Below are 19,518 nucleotides of genomic sequence, written 5' to 3'. Positions count from 1 at the left end.
TGATATCTCTGGGCTATTTTTCTGTGTTCAGTATATTCTTAATTTAATTAAATATAATTGTCATTGCTAAAAACAAGATAAGGCACACTGTAAGCTCAAAAGAATCCAGTCAACCGCAGTAATGAATGAATTCAGCTAGTTGAAGTTTAAATACTACTGGAATTCAGCACGCACTGCTGGCACAGCTGTTCAACTGCGCATATACAGCTTGTAGAGTCTCTATGGAAATGCAAGGTGACTATGCTCAATGCCAAGCATTAGCAGTAAAAAGCCCCCCAACGTTGGGCTGTGGAACAGTGGAACTGCACTCCCTGGCGTGATGGAACTCCGTCTAATACAACTGGAATGAGTTGGAGTGGTGTTTGTGATCCAGTACTAATTATCCAACATCAGTAACTGACCCCTTATGCTCGTGTCTGAAAGCAATTAGATCCTTACAGCAATGTTACTTCTAGTGTAAAACCGTTCCTGAAGAGTAGAGGCTGTTACTGCAGCAAAGGAGATACAAACTCCCCATTTATACCCTTGTATTCAAAAGGAACATTTACACAGTTTTGGACATGTAGGTTTAGTTTCCCAGACAGGGATTAGGCCTTATCTTGGACTATACAGCATTATTAAAAAATGGTGCCAGGAAGTAGCTTAATCCCTGTCTGGGGAGTATTCTACTTCCCATAGTGCATATTAAATAGTCTGATATATATATGATGCCCATTCTCACACACACACACACACACACACACACACACACACTAAGCCGCTTCTCCCTCAGGGTCGCGGGATGCCCATTCATATATATTATTTTGTTCCAGCCAGTCTAGTATTTATTACTTTATATATTTATTGCTAGTCATGTATCTGCACTTTAGTCTTTTTAAAGTGCTGCTGTTATGTGCTGCACCACGGGACCTAAAGAATGACATTTCATTCCAGTGCAAACAAGATACATTACTGAACGACAATAAAGACCACTTGATGTGATGGACTATGCATAAGGTATATTAGCAGTCACATAATGCATTCAATACACCACACATTCGTTCACATTCCCTACATTCGTTTTTGTGCCTGAAGATGGATTTAACCATCTGCAAGATCTGCAGTATTATAAAGCAAAATGTAAATTGTTTTTTTAATGAAAATAACTCATCATCACGTAATAAACAACAGTGTTTTCACTACTTCGCTCCATAATGATAACAAAATGCCTTGCACATTCAACTGGACAAGAGATATTACTAAAATATGCTTTTATTTCTGTATTAGCTTCTGTCCAACATCAAGCATGGGTACATGTCAGTTACTTACAAAACAGATAGCAAAGCTAACAAAACTGAATCCAGCTGGAGTAATACAGCAACATGTGTAACATCTGTTTTGACAGTGATATGCATTAAAATGGAGCCATCATAAACAAACAATACAGATCACTGAAATTTTATTTGTCTTCCCACTCAAAATATAGCACGACTTGATTGGCCACTTCTATGCAATAGAAACACAAACTATGTGTCACACAGTACATAAAATAATACAATCAGAACTGTAACACTGGTACATTAATGCTGCACCCATCACCCCTGGATTCCATCCTTCTTTAGAATGGAAAAACGGCCAGGCACAGGGTCTTAAGGGAGTGTGTTTTTTTTTCTCATTCATCCCATTGGCTAGACGTGAAGAGATAAGGGCATCAGTGTTCTGGGTCATAATAGCGTTTCTTCATGGCTCTGTACTTTCTAAGGAAATAGAGGGCCTCGAGTTCTTTAATGACAAACTCCCCCCGATCAATCAGTTTTCGGATCTTCTCAGGGTCTGTAACATCTTTGTTCTTCATAAAAGCCACTTTTAAGCGCTCTCTGAAGTACACCGTGCCTTTTGGATATTCTCTTCCAAGATAGAGAAGCTTTGAAGAACAAAACAACGTAAACCTGTTAACGCTGCTTATAACAATGTTGCATTTTCTACTATATTACTCTAATATAAAGCCAGTATGACATGCACAGAAACATGAAAAATAGTAAAAGCAAGTTTTCTCACATTTTTGTACAATCTGACAACTTCTCCCCTCAGTGGGTTGCTCATCGTCTTTCCACTTTTCCTAGACACTAACTGGTCTTCTGGTGATCTTAAGGAATCAAGACAAAACCCACACAAATCATTCTCTTGACATCATTGCTTGACAGTTTATTACACACTCGGCCTGGCTAGTGATCTTGCTACGCAGGGGAATTTGTGCCAAAGGGAAAAGCAGTTACTACAGTGGAAACGTGAATTGCAATGTACACATGACATTACTTTCCAGTCACATGCAGAAAATGTGCCAAAATGAAAAACAAACCCTCTATTATTGTTTTTTTTTTTACGTTGAATGACCTCTTTACTGCAAAACAATGCACAAGGATTAGTTTAAAAACTAAATGCTAAATGAATTCAGTGCTGAATACAATCTTACACCGTGATGAAGGTATGGCTGTACTGCTTTCCACTGCAGTACTTAAAACAATGTTAAGTTCAATGTGATGGATCGTTTATTTCTCATTCGAGCAGTTTTGTCTCATGTGTGCACTGCATTTCACTGTTTTGGTTCCATTTCAAAGAGGCAAACACATTTGAAGGACAAAAAAACGTGAGAACAGGACAACAGAGGGTTTGTGTTTCTGTGTGTTTTGGAAAGCAGTGTCATGTTCCCAGTGTTATGACTGCATTTCAATGAGGAGGGTCTGTTTACTGTACTGCCCAGCTGGGAAGCAACAGCTATAATATACATTAAAAGTGGGACTGTACTCAGTACTGACTTCAATTCAGCATTTCGCTTTAAAAAACAAAATACAAATTCTCGAGCACTGTTTTAGAACAGAGATAAAGTGCCAGTAAATAAAGTAACACCGCGTCTGTTATTCATTTTGGCACGAATTCTCCGTGTCACCGTTTTCCACTGGTAGTGATTGCTTTTCAATTTGGCACGAATTCCTCTCCAAACCTCCTGCTGAATTTTAGTTTCGCCTACCAGAAACACTGTGGACAAACCGACTGAAATGAAATGCGGTGGGTTAATGTGTCTAAAACAGCAGTAATTCGGTCAGAAACGCTCCTTCGTGCACCGCGAAGCCTCAGCAGGCCATCAGCACTCACCTTCGTTCCCAGTTGGTGGGCCATTCCGGGAGGGCGTGGTTTTCTCACAGTCACGTGAGCGCCGTGTGAGCGTGTAGCTCGGCCACACTTCACCGCAAAAGTCTCAGAGAGCAGAGCAGAGAAAGATCGCGTCCGGTGTCCGGACACACAGGACACGCTTGTGGGCCACATCCGAATAGAATAAACCTTCTTTTCGCGTTGATTTTGTCTGATATGTTTCCTGTGGCTTCACTAAATACATCTGCAGAGCTGACTAGCATGTGGATCTTCATGGCTGGAGAATAAGCAGCACCTCCCGCGACACTGACGGAGAAGCGGCTTGGAAAATGGATGGATGGATGGATGGATAGTCAGGTAGGTTATAGGCTATAAAACATTTCGCTTGCACATTGCATTAATACATTAATTTAATATATCATTTTAAAAAACATGCTCATTTTGCACTGTGTATGCAACTGAACAGATACAGTGGCTATACTGAGTTACCTTTACCTACCTAATGTTCCCTTTTCTTCCCCCGACTCAGTAATGTACATTTTATTACTCGAACAACATATTAATTCATTCTGGTAAATTGACAGATTGCAGCAAACAATCCATGATAATGATAATTAATATTGCCCAACCCCCTCACATTGATTTAGGCTCGAGAACTGTGAACCTGGTCCACCACGCCGAGAATGGAAGAAATGGGATGTTTCATCGCTAGCCATCTCCAGCTCATCAGGAACACAGATCCATCAGGAATGCCCCAGTTGGATGAGGAGAAATATCTCTTGTCTCTGCTCTCTATTAAAGTTGCAGTGTGTGTGATATTAACAACTTAAGATGAACGTCTTAAAATATTACACTCAAAGCACTCCTTTACACTCTGCCATCTGGTTGATAGAAAGTCAGAAACTTTGTTTAGATATGGCAAATATGTATTGCCATTATTTTTCTGCTGGTCCCGGTGTTCTGGAGGGGTTATACTTGGAGTGAAGTGTGCATTACAGTGTCTCTGGCAGGATCACGAAAAAGTACTTTTCACAATCTGCCATTTTGTGAACTAAGAAAACAGGTGAAGTAAACTCTGCACCCAGATTAGTGACTAAATCATTAGTGAGTAATTCACAGGTTGGTTGTATGTAAACATGTCATCTATAACGCTGCTGTCGGAAGAAAACCTCGTATCTCCTATTTGAAAACTATTTTTCAGTTTTTGACATAATTTCAAAGGACCTGTTGCCCTTTACATTGTGTGTAAATTTCATGATGAATGGAGCAAAAGAAACGGCCCAAAATGACTTGGAAAGACGTCTGGTTCCTTTGACTTGCATTAAAACTACAGTCAGTTTTTCTTTCTCCTGTAAAGTTCTAATTTTGGAGATACGAGGTTTTCTTCCGACAACAGCGATACGTTTTACAGCTGCTTTTTTGTCGTCTTGCCTGCAGTTTAGGAAGGACAGATTACTAATGTAAAAATCAGATTTTGCCTTAATATCAGCAGCTCTTTTCTGGACATGTTCTAAGACAAGCTCATATATTTTAGTACGACCCACACCAGCGTATTCCAAACGTGGCCTAATCAGTGTGGAGTAAATAGTGAGCAGGTCTTCCTGTGGAGCTTTGTTTCTGGCCATTACAGTAATTACTGCCTGTTGAGATTTGGCTGTTGCGAATTTCTCATTGCAGTCCTTTGATGTGAAAGTGTCTTTCCAGAGGATGGAAGAAGAACATTTGAAGGATGCCAGAAATCAACTGATATGAAGTGTCTTAATACATAGCGAGTTTCTTATATTTAGTGTCTTCACAGTGGATGAATAAATACGAACAGTCAGCAGACCATTGATCGTTTTCTAGCACTTCTGTTTGGTACAAACACAACTAGTATTTTATTGACACCAATTCTGATTAAGACATAAGAATAATACCAACAGACACTGTGCAGAAATCGTCTTAAAGAAAATATAACACAGCTCCAAGCTCCCATGTAGGCAGAAGAAGATATTCTCATTAAAGTAACAGCTTAAACCAAAAACTAGGATTTATAAAGGGGAATGTGCCTGGCCTCCACCGCAGCTGCTACCTTTTGGTTATGCGGCTACCTCAGAGTCCTGCTTTTGTGAGACAGTCTGATAATAAAACGTTTATTTTGAAAAGAAATAAAGAAGACCCTTCTGCAGCTAGTGACCGTTCTGCGCATGCGCCGTGGTCTTCTAACTTCACGCTGCTCAGTTTGGCGCCTTGATGAAGCCTGGACTTCTCATTCTGAGAGAAAAGTACGTTTTCCTGCTCTCTTCGTGTTCCTGCAGGAGTGTGAATGAACGGTCTGCAGAACTGTTGGCTTTAAGAAAACACTGTGTGTGTCTTCAGTTTTTCATTGACACTCCGGGAGATAACCTTAGCATACCGCTAGCTCGCAGGCTAAGGAAGGTAAGTAAAGGTGGCACATTTAAATATCAGATTAACTGGTGAACCTGTCCGGGAAGCTTCGTGACAGAGAAACATTTCTCTTACAAAACTATTGGCACAACATTATCGCCGAGTTTGACGTGCCTGGGTGAAATGTAGCTGTGACTGAGTGTGCGTGGCTCGCTAGAGTTCGTCTGGCTCATACAGCTCCGAGCAGCAGCAGGAGCGAAGTGGCAGACGCTAAAGGAGCGCTTCACCCAAAAATCATATTTCCACATTTTCACCTTTAGTCCAACAGCAGTGGATCAAAACATGTTTGGTGCTTGAAGTTTGTTTCTTTAGTTTTGCACCGCTGCTACAAGGCTATTGTAGCTACATAGTAATAAGTCTGTCACTTTTTTGTGCCGTGTACTGCCTGCCAATCATTACTGAGTCGCCTAATCACGGTTAGTTGAAGTACTTGCGGTAATTTGCTACTATAGCAATTTTTTAAGTTAACTGCAAACATTTGTCGCAGTCGTTAGATTATAGTGATATAATTAATGCTGCAACAAACACCCTGCGAGTGGTTTGAGTTTGGGCAAATAAGCGTGAATTAATGAGAGTGGTAAAGTCACCCGCTGAGACATTGTGGCTTATAATCTAAAATCTTCGTACTCTAACATGTTTAGAGGGCAGTGCTGAGTAATATTGGTTTATTTGTTAGCTATGTAGGTAATTCTAATGTTTTTAGCACGCATACTGACAGCATGAGTGTGTTCCTTGTTTTCTCCCTCATGAAGGACATGATTCTGTGTGGCTGTAGAGTCTGAGCGCAGCATTAACTAGTACAACCAGTGTTAGCTACAGAGTAAAAGCCAGCAAGTGAAGTGGCTAAGCAGCCAGTTTGGCCTCTGTAGGCTTGTGTTTAAATAGCTGGAAATCGTGAATAGGAGAAGACAATTAAATTGGCATTCTTGATTACAGTTTGTCTGCTAAAATTTCACAGGTGTCAAAGGCCAGACAGGTAGCTACTCCCATCATGTCAGCTTTGTAACATTAGCTCCACGCCAAAACTACAGAAGCAAACATCATACACCAAACATGTCTTTGCTGCTTGACTACATTTTAATGTAAGTGGATTTTTTTTTTGTGAGAGCTTTTGAGTCTTAAAGCTTGAAATGTTGAGTAGAGATGGGATATCCTTTTATTAAATCTTCTCACTGTATGACACTGGCAGGCATGACACCGAGCAGAGAAGCCATGCCTTCTCTCATCGACAAGACGATGAGAATGAGGAGGGAAGAGCAGGAGCGGCAGGTTGTCCTTGCTTGGGCAGTTCTGAATGTGTCTCTTGCTGGGATGATTTACACAGAAATGTAAGAGTGCCGTAGGTCCTATGTAAGCCATAAATGATAATGTGATGCGTTTTGCTTCACAACAAAATCGTATTTTTCAGGTCAGGAAAGCTGCTCAGTAGATACTACAACATAACATACTGGCCAATCTGGTACATCGGTAAGTAAATATTAAGATTGTTTCGCTCTTTTAGATTTGACAGGGCATATACGCTGTCATTAGCTTAGCAGCATTTTAGTCTCAGTTTAACTGATGAGGTTTGGCTAAACCGGGAACTTCAGAGGTTCAATGCGCACCTGATTGCTGTGGTAAAACAAGCACGTGTCTACCTGATCCACCACTAAACCAGATGTACTGTAAAATTAAGTCATGATCAACTGAGCTTTAAAAAACTGTGTTATGAAGGCATACATACATAATAGCTTTCAAATTCATCAAATTTGAGTCAATATTATAATGTTTCACTTAATGTATCTACACACGCACACAGTATCTCACAAAAGTGACTACACCCTTCACATTTCTGCAAATATTTTAATTTATCATAGGACAAAATACTAAAGAAATGAAACTAAACTAATTAGTCATTGTACAGCTTGTATATCAGTATAGATATACTGTCCTCTGAAAATAACACACAGCCATTAATGTCTAAATAGCTGGCAACACAAGTGAGTACTCCTCACGGTGAACATGTGCAAATTGTGCTCAAAGTGTCAATATTTTGTGTGACCACCATTATTATCTAGCACTGCCTGAACCCTCTTGGGCATGGAATTCACCAGAGCTGCACAGGTTGTTACTGGAATCCTCTTCCACTCCTCCATGATGACAACACTGAGCTGGTGGATGTTAGACACCTTGCTCTCCTCCTCCTTCTGCTTGAGGATGCCCCACAGGTTCGTGTTGGAAAACTGCCATGTGGCACAGTTTCTGGAGGGAGGGGATCACAATCTCTCACAACCTCTGCAGCACTCATTTGTCTGTTTTTTAAAGCCAACCTCTGGATATGATGCTGAACACGTGGACTCAACTTCTTTGGTCGGAGTGGAACCTGTCCTGGAAAACCACTGTGTGACCTTGGCCATGATGTTATAGCTCAGTTTCAGGGTTTTAGCAATTATCTTTGTGGAGAGCAACAATTCTATTTCTCTCGTCCTCAGAGAGTTCTTTGCCATGAGGTGCCATGTTGAATATTCAGTGGCCAGTATGAGCAAATTGTACCCAAAACACCAAATTTAACAGCCCTGCTGCCCATTCACACCTGGAACCTTGTAACTCTAACGAGTCACATAACACCAGGGAGGGACAACGACACAGTTGGGCACAATTTATACATGTTCACTGAGTACGCACTTGTGTTGCCAGCTATTTAGACATTAAGCTGTATTTTAATTTCAGAGGACAGTAAATCTATATTGCTATACAAGCGGTACACTGACTACTTTAAGTTATATCCAAGTTTCGTTTCTATAGTGTTGTCCCATGAACAGATACAATAAAATATTTGCAGAAATGTGATACTGTATATAAGTCTGTGCATTTCACTGTCACTGGCTTTTTATTTCTATTATGCCACCTATGATTTAAAGCACATCAACTAAAACCAAGTAGCCTTTCTTTCAAAAACTGGCATGAATGAAGATGCACTCTGGACAAGTACCTGTTGATGCATCTCCAAAGAGCCCACTTTGTCTGTGGAGCTATGATATAAAGGAGCCACAAGCATTCTGCTGAGCTGTTTGCTAGCCTTGCCAAATAATGAAGACATTTCAAGCAATGCACTCTGCTTAGCATCGAAAATCATTTTGAATTGGCCAGTGCCTAAACACGGATCATATTTAGTTTCTTTGAATAATGCATTGTGAAAAAGCCTAATCAAGTTTGCAATAATTAACAATTCCTCTAGCTTAGTATGGCACCTCATGTGTTTATTTAAGCATTATAGCGTGAAATTAAAACATGCTATGGACTCCACAAACATTATGATAGAAAGTATATGGGCCTAGGTATGGACTGTTAAAATATCTGAGCTGAAGATGTGCTTCATATATAATAATCTTTCTTTAAACCTCAATAAAACCATATCTTTAGCAAATTTAAGATGAAGTGCTTTAAACTGCAGCTTATAAGGATGCAGCAATAGAGTTTGGGAACCCATGTCACTCTTTCATGTCATTCAGGTTGAACTCTAAACCACGACTAAGCTAATGACAGTGCAATTTCCCTGACATGTTGTCTGTTTCTTCTTCTAACTACAGCTTTATTTGACAGAACTGACATGTCTGTTTCTTCTTCTAACTACAACTGTATTTAACAGAGCTAGCCCTGGGCTCCTTGTTCAGCCTTAATGCAATCTTTGATTTTTGGAAGTACTTCAAGTACACCATGGCACCTTCAACCATCGGCATCACTCCAGAGCAGCATCGTCTTCTTGGTCTCCGCAACTCTGGTGATTATGATTGACCAACATACACGTTTCAAGTCATAAGTCAGGGGTATGCGTCTCTGGTCCCTGTGGGCTGGTCTCCTCCGGGTTGATGTTTTTCCTGCTCAAACACTCATGATTCAAGTAAACTGTTAATTGACAGGTGTAGTGGGTGTGTTTAAATAGGGGAATTACCAAACTGAATACTGGTCCTCCAGGACTCTAATTGTATACCGCTGGGATAAGTAAATGGATTAAACAACCCATAATATGGAAAACGTTTATTTTCCTTGCTTTTGTGTAAGAAAAATGTTTGATGTTGAATGTAGGTGTACCATTTACTGCACATTCCAAATGGGTGTGTGTGTATGTAATATATATATATATATATATATGTATATATGTGTGTGTGTATATATATATATATATATATATATATATATATATATATATATATATATATGTGTGTGTGTGTGTGTGTGTGTGTGTGTGTGTGTGTGTGTGTGTGTGTGTGTATGTATATATATATATATATATATATATATATATATATATATATATATATATATATATATATATATATATATGTGTGTGTGTGTTTGTGTGTGTGTGTGTGTGTATGTATAAAATGTGCAAGATTTGTCCCATTTTCTAATTTTGATGTCATAAGAAGTTTATATTTCAGGACTGCTTTTTGAATGAGGCACACTACAGGGCAGTCAATCAGTAGATTATCATTTACTTCTTAAACACACAGTAAACAAAACAGCCTATTTAATTCTAAGGGATAAAATAGGTTTGGAAAATGCCAGTGTTAAAATGAATTGACTACTTTTAGATTATTAAATCACGCGAACAGTATAAGCATACGTTAAGCAAAAACGGATATAAGAAAAATGTACGACATAGGCCTTTTAAGCATTGCACTCTTTTTGGGCTCCTTTGGACAGAAAATTGAACTAGTCACATTGTTGTGTGCAGGAATTCAGGCCTCCCCACCCCAGAAGCCAGAGAAGAAAGAACCTCCAGTACCTCCCCAGTCGTCTCCCCTGCAGGGACAGAATGTGCTTAGTTTTAGCCCAGCACGGCCCACCAGCTCGAGCCCAAAGTTCTCCCCCAGCTGTGTGTCTGGATACAGCCCGCCTCTGAGCAACCCCTCCTCACCAGGCAGTGGGGGACCCTTTTCCCCATCTATGGCCTTTGGCAAAGTGTGTGCACATAAAAATTGTTGTTTTCTCTGATCTCTTCAGAAATATTATCCTTGGACTGGAATTTGTATTGAAATACATACATGCACCTGTTTCTCTTTAGGTGCTGAATTATAGTCCATCTACCAGCTCCTCTCCTTATCCCAGTAGCCTGGGCCCAGTGGAGGGCACCAGCCTGCGGGCACGCTACCGGACCTCTCCCTCTGTCTTCAGTTCTCCAGGAGGGAAGGAAGATTACATGGATGACCTTAAGAGTTTGGAGAAGTTCCTTCGCTCAGAAGAGGAGAAGAGCCATCGGAGTCAACTTGGTAAAAGGCCTAGTTGTGTCAGACAGTCTGTAATGGATAGCTTTCAGTTAAAGAAATGCTTTGTAAAAATGTCTAATTCACAGCTTTTACCCTCACACCCAGTGTAGTCGATCATTGAAGACATGTTTGGTTTCCTAAGTCTACTTCTTTTATAGTTTTATGCTGGAGCTACAAGGCCAGTGTAGCTAACAAGTAATGGAAACTGCATAGTGCAAACTATTCGCTTAAATCTTCAAACACTTACCTCAAACTGTGTGTACTTGTTAATTAATATCAAATACAATTTGCTTGTGTGGTTTGACAGTGTAGCTATTCAAATGGGCAAATATTAGGCTTCAAGTTGGCTATGCAGTGTACTTTTTTGGATTTTTGTAGATTGTCATGCATTGTCAGCAACTGCTGAAATAATTCTGTTTCTTTAACTGTCTGACCTGATGCTACCAATATTTAAAACTAATTTTGGAGATCTGTGACTCTTTATCAGGGAGTCCCGAGTCGGCATCTCCATCACATAGTCCAACGTTCTGGAATTACAACCGTTCAGTGGGAGACTACGCCCAGAGCTTACGAAAGTTTCAGTACCAGCCCGCCTGTCGCTCACAGGCTCCCTCTGCTCACAAAGATGAAACTGAGCTGGGCTCTAAACAAGCTGCTGAGGAGGTAAGATGAGCATTTTTAATCCCACTTTTCCCGCAGAACTGCACTGGGGTGTTTTGATGTTTGTTAAGCACTCAGACATACAGGATTGGGTAAAAGTCTTGGGTGGACATAAAACCTGTTTAAAGCTGGTTATCTCAGCAATTAGTGTGATTTTTGACTTTCATGATGCTGTATAGCATTAGAATACACTAGAATTCTAAAACAATGATTTCTATTTTTTTTTTAAGTGTGTTGGTTAAAAGAGCATCATGAAGCCTCTTTAATTACATTTGGTTCAACTTACCCAGCTGTTGTGTGGATATGTTAAGTTTCAGCAGCAGTACACCTGATTTAGTTAAATGAAGGATACATTAGCTGAAGCACGTGTTGGATGGTAACCGTAAACACTGGAGAGCTTTGGAAATGCTTAAGCTCATGTTCGTTTGTATTTATATTAACTTTAGGGTTTAATAAGCTGCTATGTAAAGCTGGCAAGCAAGCATTTATCAGATTTGAATGTAGGTATTTATACCCAAAGCATTTGATTTAAAGGGGCATTTCACCAATTTTGCTAATTTTTCATTTTTTAGTTGGTAATGTATTGATTGTGGTTTGATGTGAAATGGTTAATTGTAGAGAAACTTATGAACTCTTTACAGAATTATTTGTTTACGGTGGTAATGATGGGAAGCTCGGGTTGCAAAGTCTACTATGCAAATATAGCCATTTTATTTACTATCTGAAATGACCAGTGAACCTACACATGTCTACATGAGTTTTTACATGTAATGTGGTTGATGGTAAAATAGTGATAAATCGGGAAAATTACTTTTGTCTTACAACAGCTTATACGTTTCTCTCGCACTATGAAAGTATTTGTTAGGCCGAAAAGTTTCTCAGGTATCAGCAAGAGTATTCATAACCATTTTTGTAATAACTTTGTGAGCTTCTATGTACACTGAACAAAAATATAACACTTTTGTATTTGCTCCCATTTTTTATGAGCTGAACTCAAAGGTCTGAGACTTTTTCTATGTACACAAAAGGCTTTTTTTCTCTCAAATATTGTTCACAAATGTGTCTAAATCTGTGTTAGTGAGCACTTCTCCTTTGTCGAGATAATCCATCCACCTCACAGGTGTGGCATACCAAGATGCTGATTAGACAGCATGATTATTGCACAGGTGTGCTTAGGCTGGCCACAATGAAAGGCCATTCCAAAATGTGCAGTTTTATCACAGCACAATGCCACAGATGTCGCAAGTTTTGAGGGAGCGTGCAACTGGCATGCTGACTGCAGGAATGTCCACCAGAGCTGTTGCCCATGAATTGAATGCTCATTTCTCTACCATAAGCCATCTCCAAAGGTGTTTCAGAGAATTTGGCAGTACATCCAACCGGCCTCACTACCGCAGACCATGTGTAACCACACCAGCCCAGGACCTCCATATCCAGCAACTTCACCTCCAAGATCATCTGAGACCTTCCACTCAGACAGCTGCTGCATCAGTTTGCATAACCAAAGAATTTCTGCACAAACTGTCAAAAACCGTCTCAAGGAAGCTCATTTGCATGCTCGTCGTCCTCATCGGGGTCTCCACCTGACTGCAGTTCGTCGTCGTAACTGACTTGAGTAGGCAAACGCTCTCATTCGATGCCATTTGGCACATTGGAGAGGTGTTCTCTTCACGGATGAATCCCGGTTTGCACTGTACAAGGCAGATGGCAGACCGCATGTATGGCGTCATGTGGGTGAGCGGTTTGCTGAGGTCAACGTTGTGAATCAAGTGACCCATGGTGGCAGTGCGGTTATGGTATGGGCAGGCGTATGTTATGGACAACGAACACGGGTGCATTTTATTGATGGCATTTTGAATGCAGAGATACCGTGACAAGGCCCATTGTTGTGTCATTCATCCACGACCATCACCTCAAGTTGCAGAATGATAATGCACGGCCCCATGTGCGAGGATCTGTACCCAATTCCAAGAAGCTGAAGACATCCCAGTTCTTGCATGGCCAGCATACTCCCCGGACATGTCACCCATTGAGCATGTTTGAGATGCTCTGGATCGTTGATACGACAGTGTGTTCTAGTTCCTGCCAATATCCAGCAACTTCGCACAGCCTTTGAAGAGGAGTGGACCAACATTCCACAGGCCACAATCAACAACCTGAACAACTCTATGCGAAGGAGATGTGTTGCACTGTGTGAGGCTAATGGTGGTCACACCAGACACTGACTGGTTTTCTGACCCTCCCCAGACCCCCCAATACAGTGGCCTATTTTTTGTGGCCAGCCTAAGGCACACCTGTGCAATTATCATGCGGCCTAATCAGCATCTTGATATGCCACACTAATGAGGTGGAAGGTTTATCTCGGCAAAGGAGAAGTGCTCACTAACACAGATTTAGACACGTTTGTGAACAATATTTGAGAGAAAAAAGCCTTTTGTGTACATAGAAAAAGTCACAGATCTTTGAGTTCACCTCATGAAAAATGGGAGCAAATACAAGTGTTGCATTTATATTTTTCAGTGTAGCTTTTAAAGGCTTTAAATTCTTCAGGTATATGGTTCCCATCAAATCACCCAGCAGAAATTGATAAAATGCCCATGTCTAATGTATATTAGCAAGGACACAGTGCCCAGTGCGTGTCTAGTCTAAAATCCATTATAATTGTTAGATACAGTTCATATTAGTCTAACTCTGCTGACGTTATATGCCATGTTGTATCTTTTGTCAGTTTTTAAGGCTTTAGTGAGTTTGTCGACTGAAATCTTATCTTGTTCTTCAGGTATGGGCGCGCATCACAACTAGTCGTGTGGTCACTGACAGCATCGACAGCTGGACTGCCAAACTAAGAAATGTGAGTTTGGTTTCTGCATCTGTTATTGTTTGCACTTTGGTAATGTATTGCTATAAATTTTACAAGTGAAGTACCTTTTCACATTGAACATTTGTCACTTGTGCTTTTCTCCCACATAACAGTGGATAAATGACACCATTCTGGTGCATCTAGTTAAGGAGATAGAATCCATCAACAGCCAGCTGAGAAGAATGGGCTGTCCTGAACTTCAGATAGGAGGTAATGTTCTTCCATAAGTTATTTTCTATACCTTTTTAATTGGTTTTTAAAATTTACAGTTTCTTTTTTCTCTGTTTTCAGAGGCCAGTATCAGCAGTCTCAAACAGGCTGCTGTAGTCAAAGCTTCTGCGATCCCCACTCTTAATGCCATTGTGCAGTACCTGGACATCACACCCAACCAAGAGTATCTGGTAGAGAGGATCAAGGGTGATTATCTTTAGATCTCATCACCTAATGTGTTGTAATGAGTGTTGGTGGGTTGCTTGCAACCACCATTTTTATAAAATACCTGAGAAGGTTTTATGTTTGTAGGATAGTATCCAAAGGATTTTAGTGAAAACCTCTAAAGTATTAAGATGCTTTTGTCGATTTTAGGCTATGGACATGGAAATTGTCTGACATTTTATGAATGTCAACAAGCTGAAAAAAAATTTGTTTATCTGAGTTGGAAAATTTTACATTGTCAGGAAAAGAAATTTATTTTTATATATTTATATGTATTTATATAATGTACTGTATAAATAAAGGAATCACAATATTTCAAAGAATTGTCACAATGCACTATGTATCACAATATTCTGACACACAAATATAAGGTTGTTTAAAAACAACCATCAAAAACCACAAATACAGTTACTATGCAGTGTTTTACATACTCCACTGCACTTCATCCAATTATACAGGGCTAAAGATGCTCTCTTTGTAAGGAAATATGCAGTTGGTCAGTGGTTGGTCAAACACAACTTGTGTATACTTCAGAATCGTCAATGTCCTTGTGTTCCAGAACTGGCCCACAGTGGCTGCATGAGCTCCTTTCGCTGGAATGGAGGAGGGAACCTGAAGAACCGGAAGTGGGACACAGACCTCCCAACTGACTCAGCTGTGAGTTTCACCATCCTTTTTGGATGAAGAATATATATATATTTTGTCCTTGTATTGCATGCGCCAGGCATGATGGATTAAATGAGTCTTGGGAGACATTTCACTAGGGATGCTCAACATAATAGATACAGTATTCGCTGATGAACTTGAAATTTAATTGTTTTTGCATTGATATGGGAATTAGACGATAATTACAGCAAGTTACTGTGAGCCCTATTTTTGCTCTGCGCAAAGCTTGTCAGACTCCTGATCTCATGAGCCACAGCACTGTAGACTTTAGTGTTCCACCTCATTAAACTCACCTGATTCAACTTATCAACTCATTAGCTCAGCCTCTGTGAACTCAATTCAGTGCATTAGATGAGGGAAAACTCTAATCTCTGCAGAGCTATGGCCCAGAAAGAAGCCAGGTTGACATGCCTGCCCAAACACCAGGGTTACAAGATTTCTTCTAAAGTTTCCAGCCAAAAATGTTCAAAGCCCACCTAAATACATGATAAACTATTCAAATGGTGCATATTAAAACGGTCTACGGTCATTTTAAACATATGAAATAAGACTACATTAAACCAACATGATATCAAGAATAAGCTTCTGGGTATGCTAATTGCTAATGTCTTACCTTCTGAAAATTTTGCAGGTAAGTATTTGTCACTAGATACCACTGTTGGCCTTTAAAGCAAATGTTGATAACTGCTAAGAAAACCAAAAGCTTTTTACATATCATCAGTGACGTGGACACGGAAACCTAATAATAATTTAAATACAATGATTTATATTTGATATGTGTCTTGTTTCCATAACTTGCAAGCTCACACAAACTCATTGTTTTTTGGAGTATGTGAAGTCTAATAATCTATTCTTTGTTGGACCAAAAAGCGCATCGTTAAATCGAAATGAGAAGATACGTTATCCGTTGACATCATCTGCAAACTGTAAAATGGGCAGCAGCCTCTTCTCACCAGGACTGACTCCTCCTGTTCAAAGTCAACTTTTAAATGGGCAGTTTATGTAGACAGTACAGTACTGATGTTGAATTCCCGCATTTGGTGCGGACCGTCATAAAAATGCATTCCCATCAGCAGCGAGCTTGACTTGGTTCATTCGAAGGTGGACAGAGATGTGAAAGTTTTTGCGAACCATTGTTCATTTGTTTGTCAACAGCTGTCAAAACTGGCCAAACTAAACGATCCCTCTTCTTTTTGTAGATCCTTATGCATATTCTGTGTACATACCTGGACTCCAGGCTTCCTCCCCATCCAAAATACCCGGATGGGAAGACCTTTACATCTCAGCATTTTATCCAGATGCCACACAAACCAGGTAAGGCCATATACAGTCTTATAGTACATCATTACTTATAGTGTTACATTATTTTGAAGCCCAAGATGTCCATGTGTGCATGTGGTTCAAACAGATCTTTCCAATGAGAACCTCTTCTGCATCCATCAAAGCAGTACCAACCCACCTCACTATCAGCTTATCTATCAGGGCCATATCTACAGTCTGCCCAAGGTATAGTGTGTTCTCACTACACTTCTCCTGGTGCCTAAAATTGCAGCCATTAATTATTACCTGAATTACTCTGACTCATACTTGGCATGGTTGTGTTCACAGGGCAGAAATAATTTGTTCCACACGGTCCTTATGTTCCTTTTCATCATCAAAACCAAGGAGTCTGGGATGCTGGGGTGAGTGCTAATTAAAATTTTTCTCAGCAGTTGATATGACTCGAGTAATTTTCTTAGTGTTTGGAGTTGTTCCTTGAACTAAATGGTTTGTTTTTGGCTTTGAATTAAATGATTACAGTTCATAAGGCTGGACAAGAAATGAATGGAATTTTAATTTTTCTCTACAGGAGAGTCAATCTGGGGCTTTCAGGAGTGAACGTTCTTTGGATATTTGGGGATTGATATCTCCATGTTACAAAGTAAATCAAACACTGAAATGGTCACTTGAAGAGCAATACATTGCACACGTCTGTATGTCCTATACTAATTTGATATTTAGATATTTTTGCTCTTATAATTTGTGGTGATGTTGCATGCTTTGGAGAAACATGCACAGTGCTTTGGTTCCTTAACCAGGAACTTTAACTGTAGCCCAGCATGAGGCACTGAAACTATTTTAAGTGCTGTAAAGAATGTTTTTAAGCTATGATGCACAGGAAACTGCTAACAGCTTAGATTACAGGGTGAGTCAACAAAATAAATTGGCTGTTTTCTGCCTTTGTACATAATCTGCATGTATGGCTTTGTTTGATACAAAGCTGTAGAACTTTTTGGTTATGAATGTGTGTAGTGTACTGTTTTAATATATATTTGGTGTGTGTGTGTGTAATAAATATATACACACACACACAATATATATACAATGTTACTTATTCAGGCTTTAGCTAGTTGAGCGTTGTGGGTTCCATGCTCTAAGCAAGCATTTTCCCTAAAAGTTTTTTTGGTCTACATTTCCTCCCGTATCCTTAACACAAACCTCATATTACATAAGTGGAAACCACTGAATACACAACAGCCAACAGTAACCAAATTCAGTCATTTATTGTGGAAACATAGGTAATCCTCAATGCCTTCACTGGCTGCTGGTTGTTCTACCTTCAGCAGTGATGAGAGAACAGCTCATTCTGCTGTAAGTGATCAGTCTCGTACACCAGCACTGAGAATCTTTGGCCCAAGGTGGGCTGATCAGGATTTGATTGTTTGCCAAAGTATTCAGCTGGCTAACCACAGTTTTGCCCAGAGTAGAGGTTGTCAGAGGGGGCAATTATTTTAATCACATTGAAGATCCTTTTGCTGTGTATATAATTGAGACTTTTTTTAATTTTTTTTTTTTTTTTTTTAGTTTTAGTTACAGAATACAAATGCAGTGGTTAATACAAGTTGTACATTTTAAAACAGTGCCAAATAATGCATTTTTATACTAATAGGTCCTTTTCCAGGCTACTCTTTTAAGGGCCCATGTACTTTTTTTTTATTTCTTTTCTACTTCATTTTGCATTGCCCTATTAAAGTAGTCTGGGCTGAAATACTCCCTGTACCTCCAATGTGAAGGTGAAGCTAAACCTTTGTGTACTGAATAGGAAGGTGGATGTAAATGAATTGTTTGTGCATTAAGAAGAAACAAATAATTTAAAACAAGTTGATCTCACAGCTTTGTTTCCATATATGGATTTGAGAAGTGCACAGTACCTTTTGATACGTTAAAATGTTTACATACTGAATCAAATTCATTTATTAGAAAAGAGCGAGTAAAAATATAGATTTTATGATCCATGATAGGGGCCTTTAAAGGGATAACATGTTTTACAGACCTCTTCTTGCGTAGTACATGTTACTGCTTGATAGTGACTTGTGAGTGTTCTCACCTTCAGTAAGGGGCTTCTGTAAACTTTCACAGGGCTGCAAACACCTTTTTGGATTTCAGTTGGCAGAAAGATGCATTTGTATAGTCTTTGGTTCTTCTTGGGAGAAGGAACAGGAACATTTTGGTCTGAAATGAGCTGTAATAAATTAAACTTTTCAGAATTTTCTGTTTTGTCCGCTTTTATTCTGCTTCTCCAATCTGGTTCTGCATTACTGTGTTTTACCATTTGGTGGCAGTATAGTATTCACGTTTTAAAGCTCGCTGTGTGGACATTTATTTGTACTTGGTAACATTTAATGATTATAAATGTTATGAAGGACATAACTAAAGGATTTTTGTTGGTAGATATTTGAGTAAGATTATTGTGCTACCTTATATCCTATTTAGACAAAAGATAGATAAAGTAACTGATGAAAAATGCAATTAAGTCACATTCACATTTCAGGATAATGGGTAGTAGGTGGGCGGTACGGTGGCGTAGTGGGTAGCGCTATCGCCTCACAGCGAGGAGGGCCTGGGTTCGATTCCCCGGCCAGGCGGCCAGGGTCCGTCCTCTCTGTGTGGAGTTTGCATGTTCTCCCCGTGTCTGCGTGGGTTTCCTCCGGGTTCTCCGGTTTCCTCCCACAGTCCAAAGACATGCAGTCAGGCCAATTGGACATGCTAAACTGTCCCTAGGTGTGAGTGTGTGAGTGACTGTCTGTGTCTGTCTGTCTGCCCTGCGATGGA

At 39.8% G+C, this 19,518-nt stretch overlaps 2 protein-coding genes across 5 annotated transcripts; one reads left to right on the top strand and one right to left on the bottom strand.

Moving 5' to 3' along the window:
- Positions 1-1,233: 1,233 nt before the first annotated feature.
- Positions 1,234-3,220, bottom strand: lyrm5a (LYR motif containing 5a). Of its 2 annotated transcripts, none has more exons than XM_017693894.1 (3): positions 3,133-3,220; positions 2,038-2,125; positions 1,234-1,903 (listed from the first exon to the last, which is right to left on the bottom strand). In XM_017693894.1, exons 2-3 carry the CDS (start codon positions 2,080-2,082, stop codon positions 1,691-1,693), a joined length of 258 nt encoding a protein of 85 aa, XP_017549383.1. In that variant the 5' UTR covers positions 2,083-2,125; positions 3,133-3,220; the 3' UTR covers positions 1,234-1,690. The 2 variants fall into 2 exon arrangements, with proteins under 2 accessions (XP_017549383.1, XP_017549384.1); XM_017693895.2 differs by having other exon boundaries at positions 3,008-3,138.
- Positions 3,221-3,259: 39 nt separating this feature from the next.
- On the top strand, positions 3,260-18,958 carry tmem209 (transmembrane protein 209). Of its 3 annotated transcripts, XM_037540158.1 has the most exons (16): positions 3,260-3,486; positions 3,777-3,937; positions 6,746-6,884; positions 6,965-7,023; positions 9,185-9,316; positions 10,274-10,500; positions 10,604-10,808; positions 11,293-11,468; positions 14,245-14,316; positions 14,439-14,535; positions 14,617-14,742; positions 15,320-15,417; positions 16,626-16,740; positions 16,835-16,932; positions 17,035-17,108; positions 17,276-18,958. In XM_037540158.1, the coding sequence occupies exons 1-16, from the start codon at positions 3,467-3,469 to the stop codon at positions 17,328-17,330; spliced, it is 1,854 nt and encodes a 617-aa protein (XP_037396055.1). In that variant the 5' UTR covers positions 3,260-3,466; the 3' UTR covers positions 17,331-18,958. The 3 variants fall into 3 exon arrangements, with proteins under 3 accessions (XP_037396055.1, XP_017549485.1, XP_017549484.1); XM_017693996.2 differs by lacking the exons at positions 3,260-3,486; positions 3,777-3,937 and adding an exon at positions 4,412-5,393; XM_017693995.2 differs by lacking the exons at positions 3,260-3,486; positions 3,777-3,937 and adding an exon at positions 4,412-5,547.
- The last annotated feature ends 560 nt before the right edge of the window (positions 18,959-19,518 follow it).

Source organism: Pygocentrus nattereri, chromosome 1 (genome assembly GCF_015220715.1).
Source record: "Pygocentrus nattereri isolate fPygNat1 chromosome 1, fPygNat1.pri, whole genome shotgun sequence".
NCBI lineage: Eukaryota > Metazoa > Chordata > Actinopteri > Characiformes > Serrasalmidae > Pygocentrus > Pygocentrus nattereri.
Note: the sequence above shows the minus strand (reverse complement) of the source record. Positions and strands in the feature narration are given on the sequence as shown.

Bases quoted from the DNA above. Each gene is read 5' to 3' on its own strand.
- lyrm5a (XM_017693894.1), bottom strand. From the start codon at position 2,082: ATGAGCAACCCACTGAGGGGAGAAGTTGTCAGATTGTACAAAAAT. The intron at 1,904-2,037 runs GTGAGAAAACTT...TGTTCTTCAAAG, and splicing joins TTGTCAGATTGTACAAAAAT to CTTCTCTATCTTGGAAGAGA.
- tmem209 (XM_037540158.1), top strand. From the start codon at position 3,467: ATGGATGGATGGATAGTCAG. The intron at 11,469-14,244 runs GTAAGATGAGCA...CTTGTTCTTCAG, and splicing joins CTAAACAAGCTGCTGAGGAG to GTATGGGCGCGCATCACAAC. The intron at 15,418-16,625 runs GTGAGTTTCACC...TTCTTTTTGTAG, and splicing joins ACCTCCCAACTGACTCAGCT to ATCCTTATGCATATTCTGTG.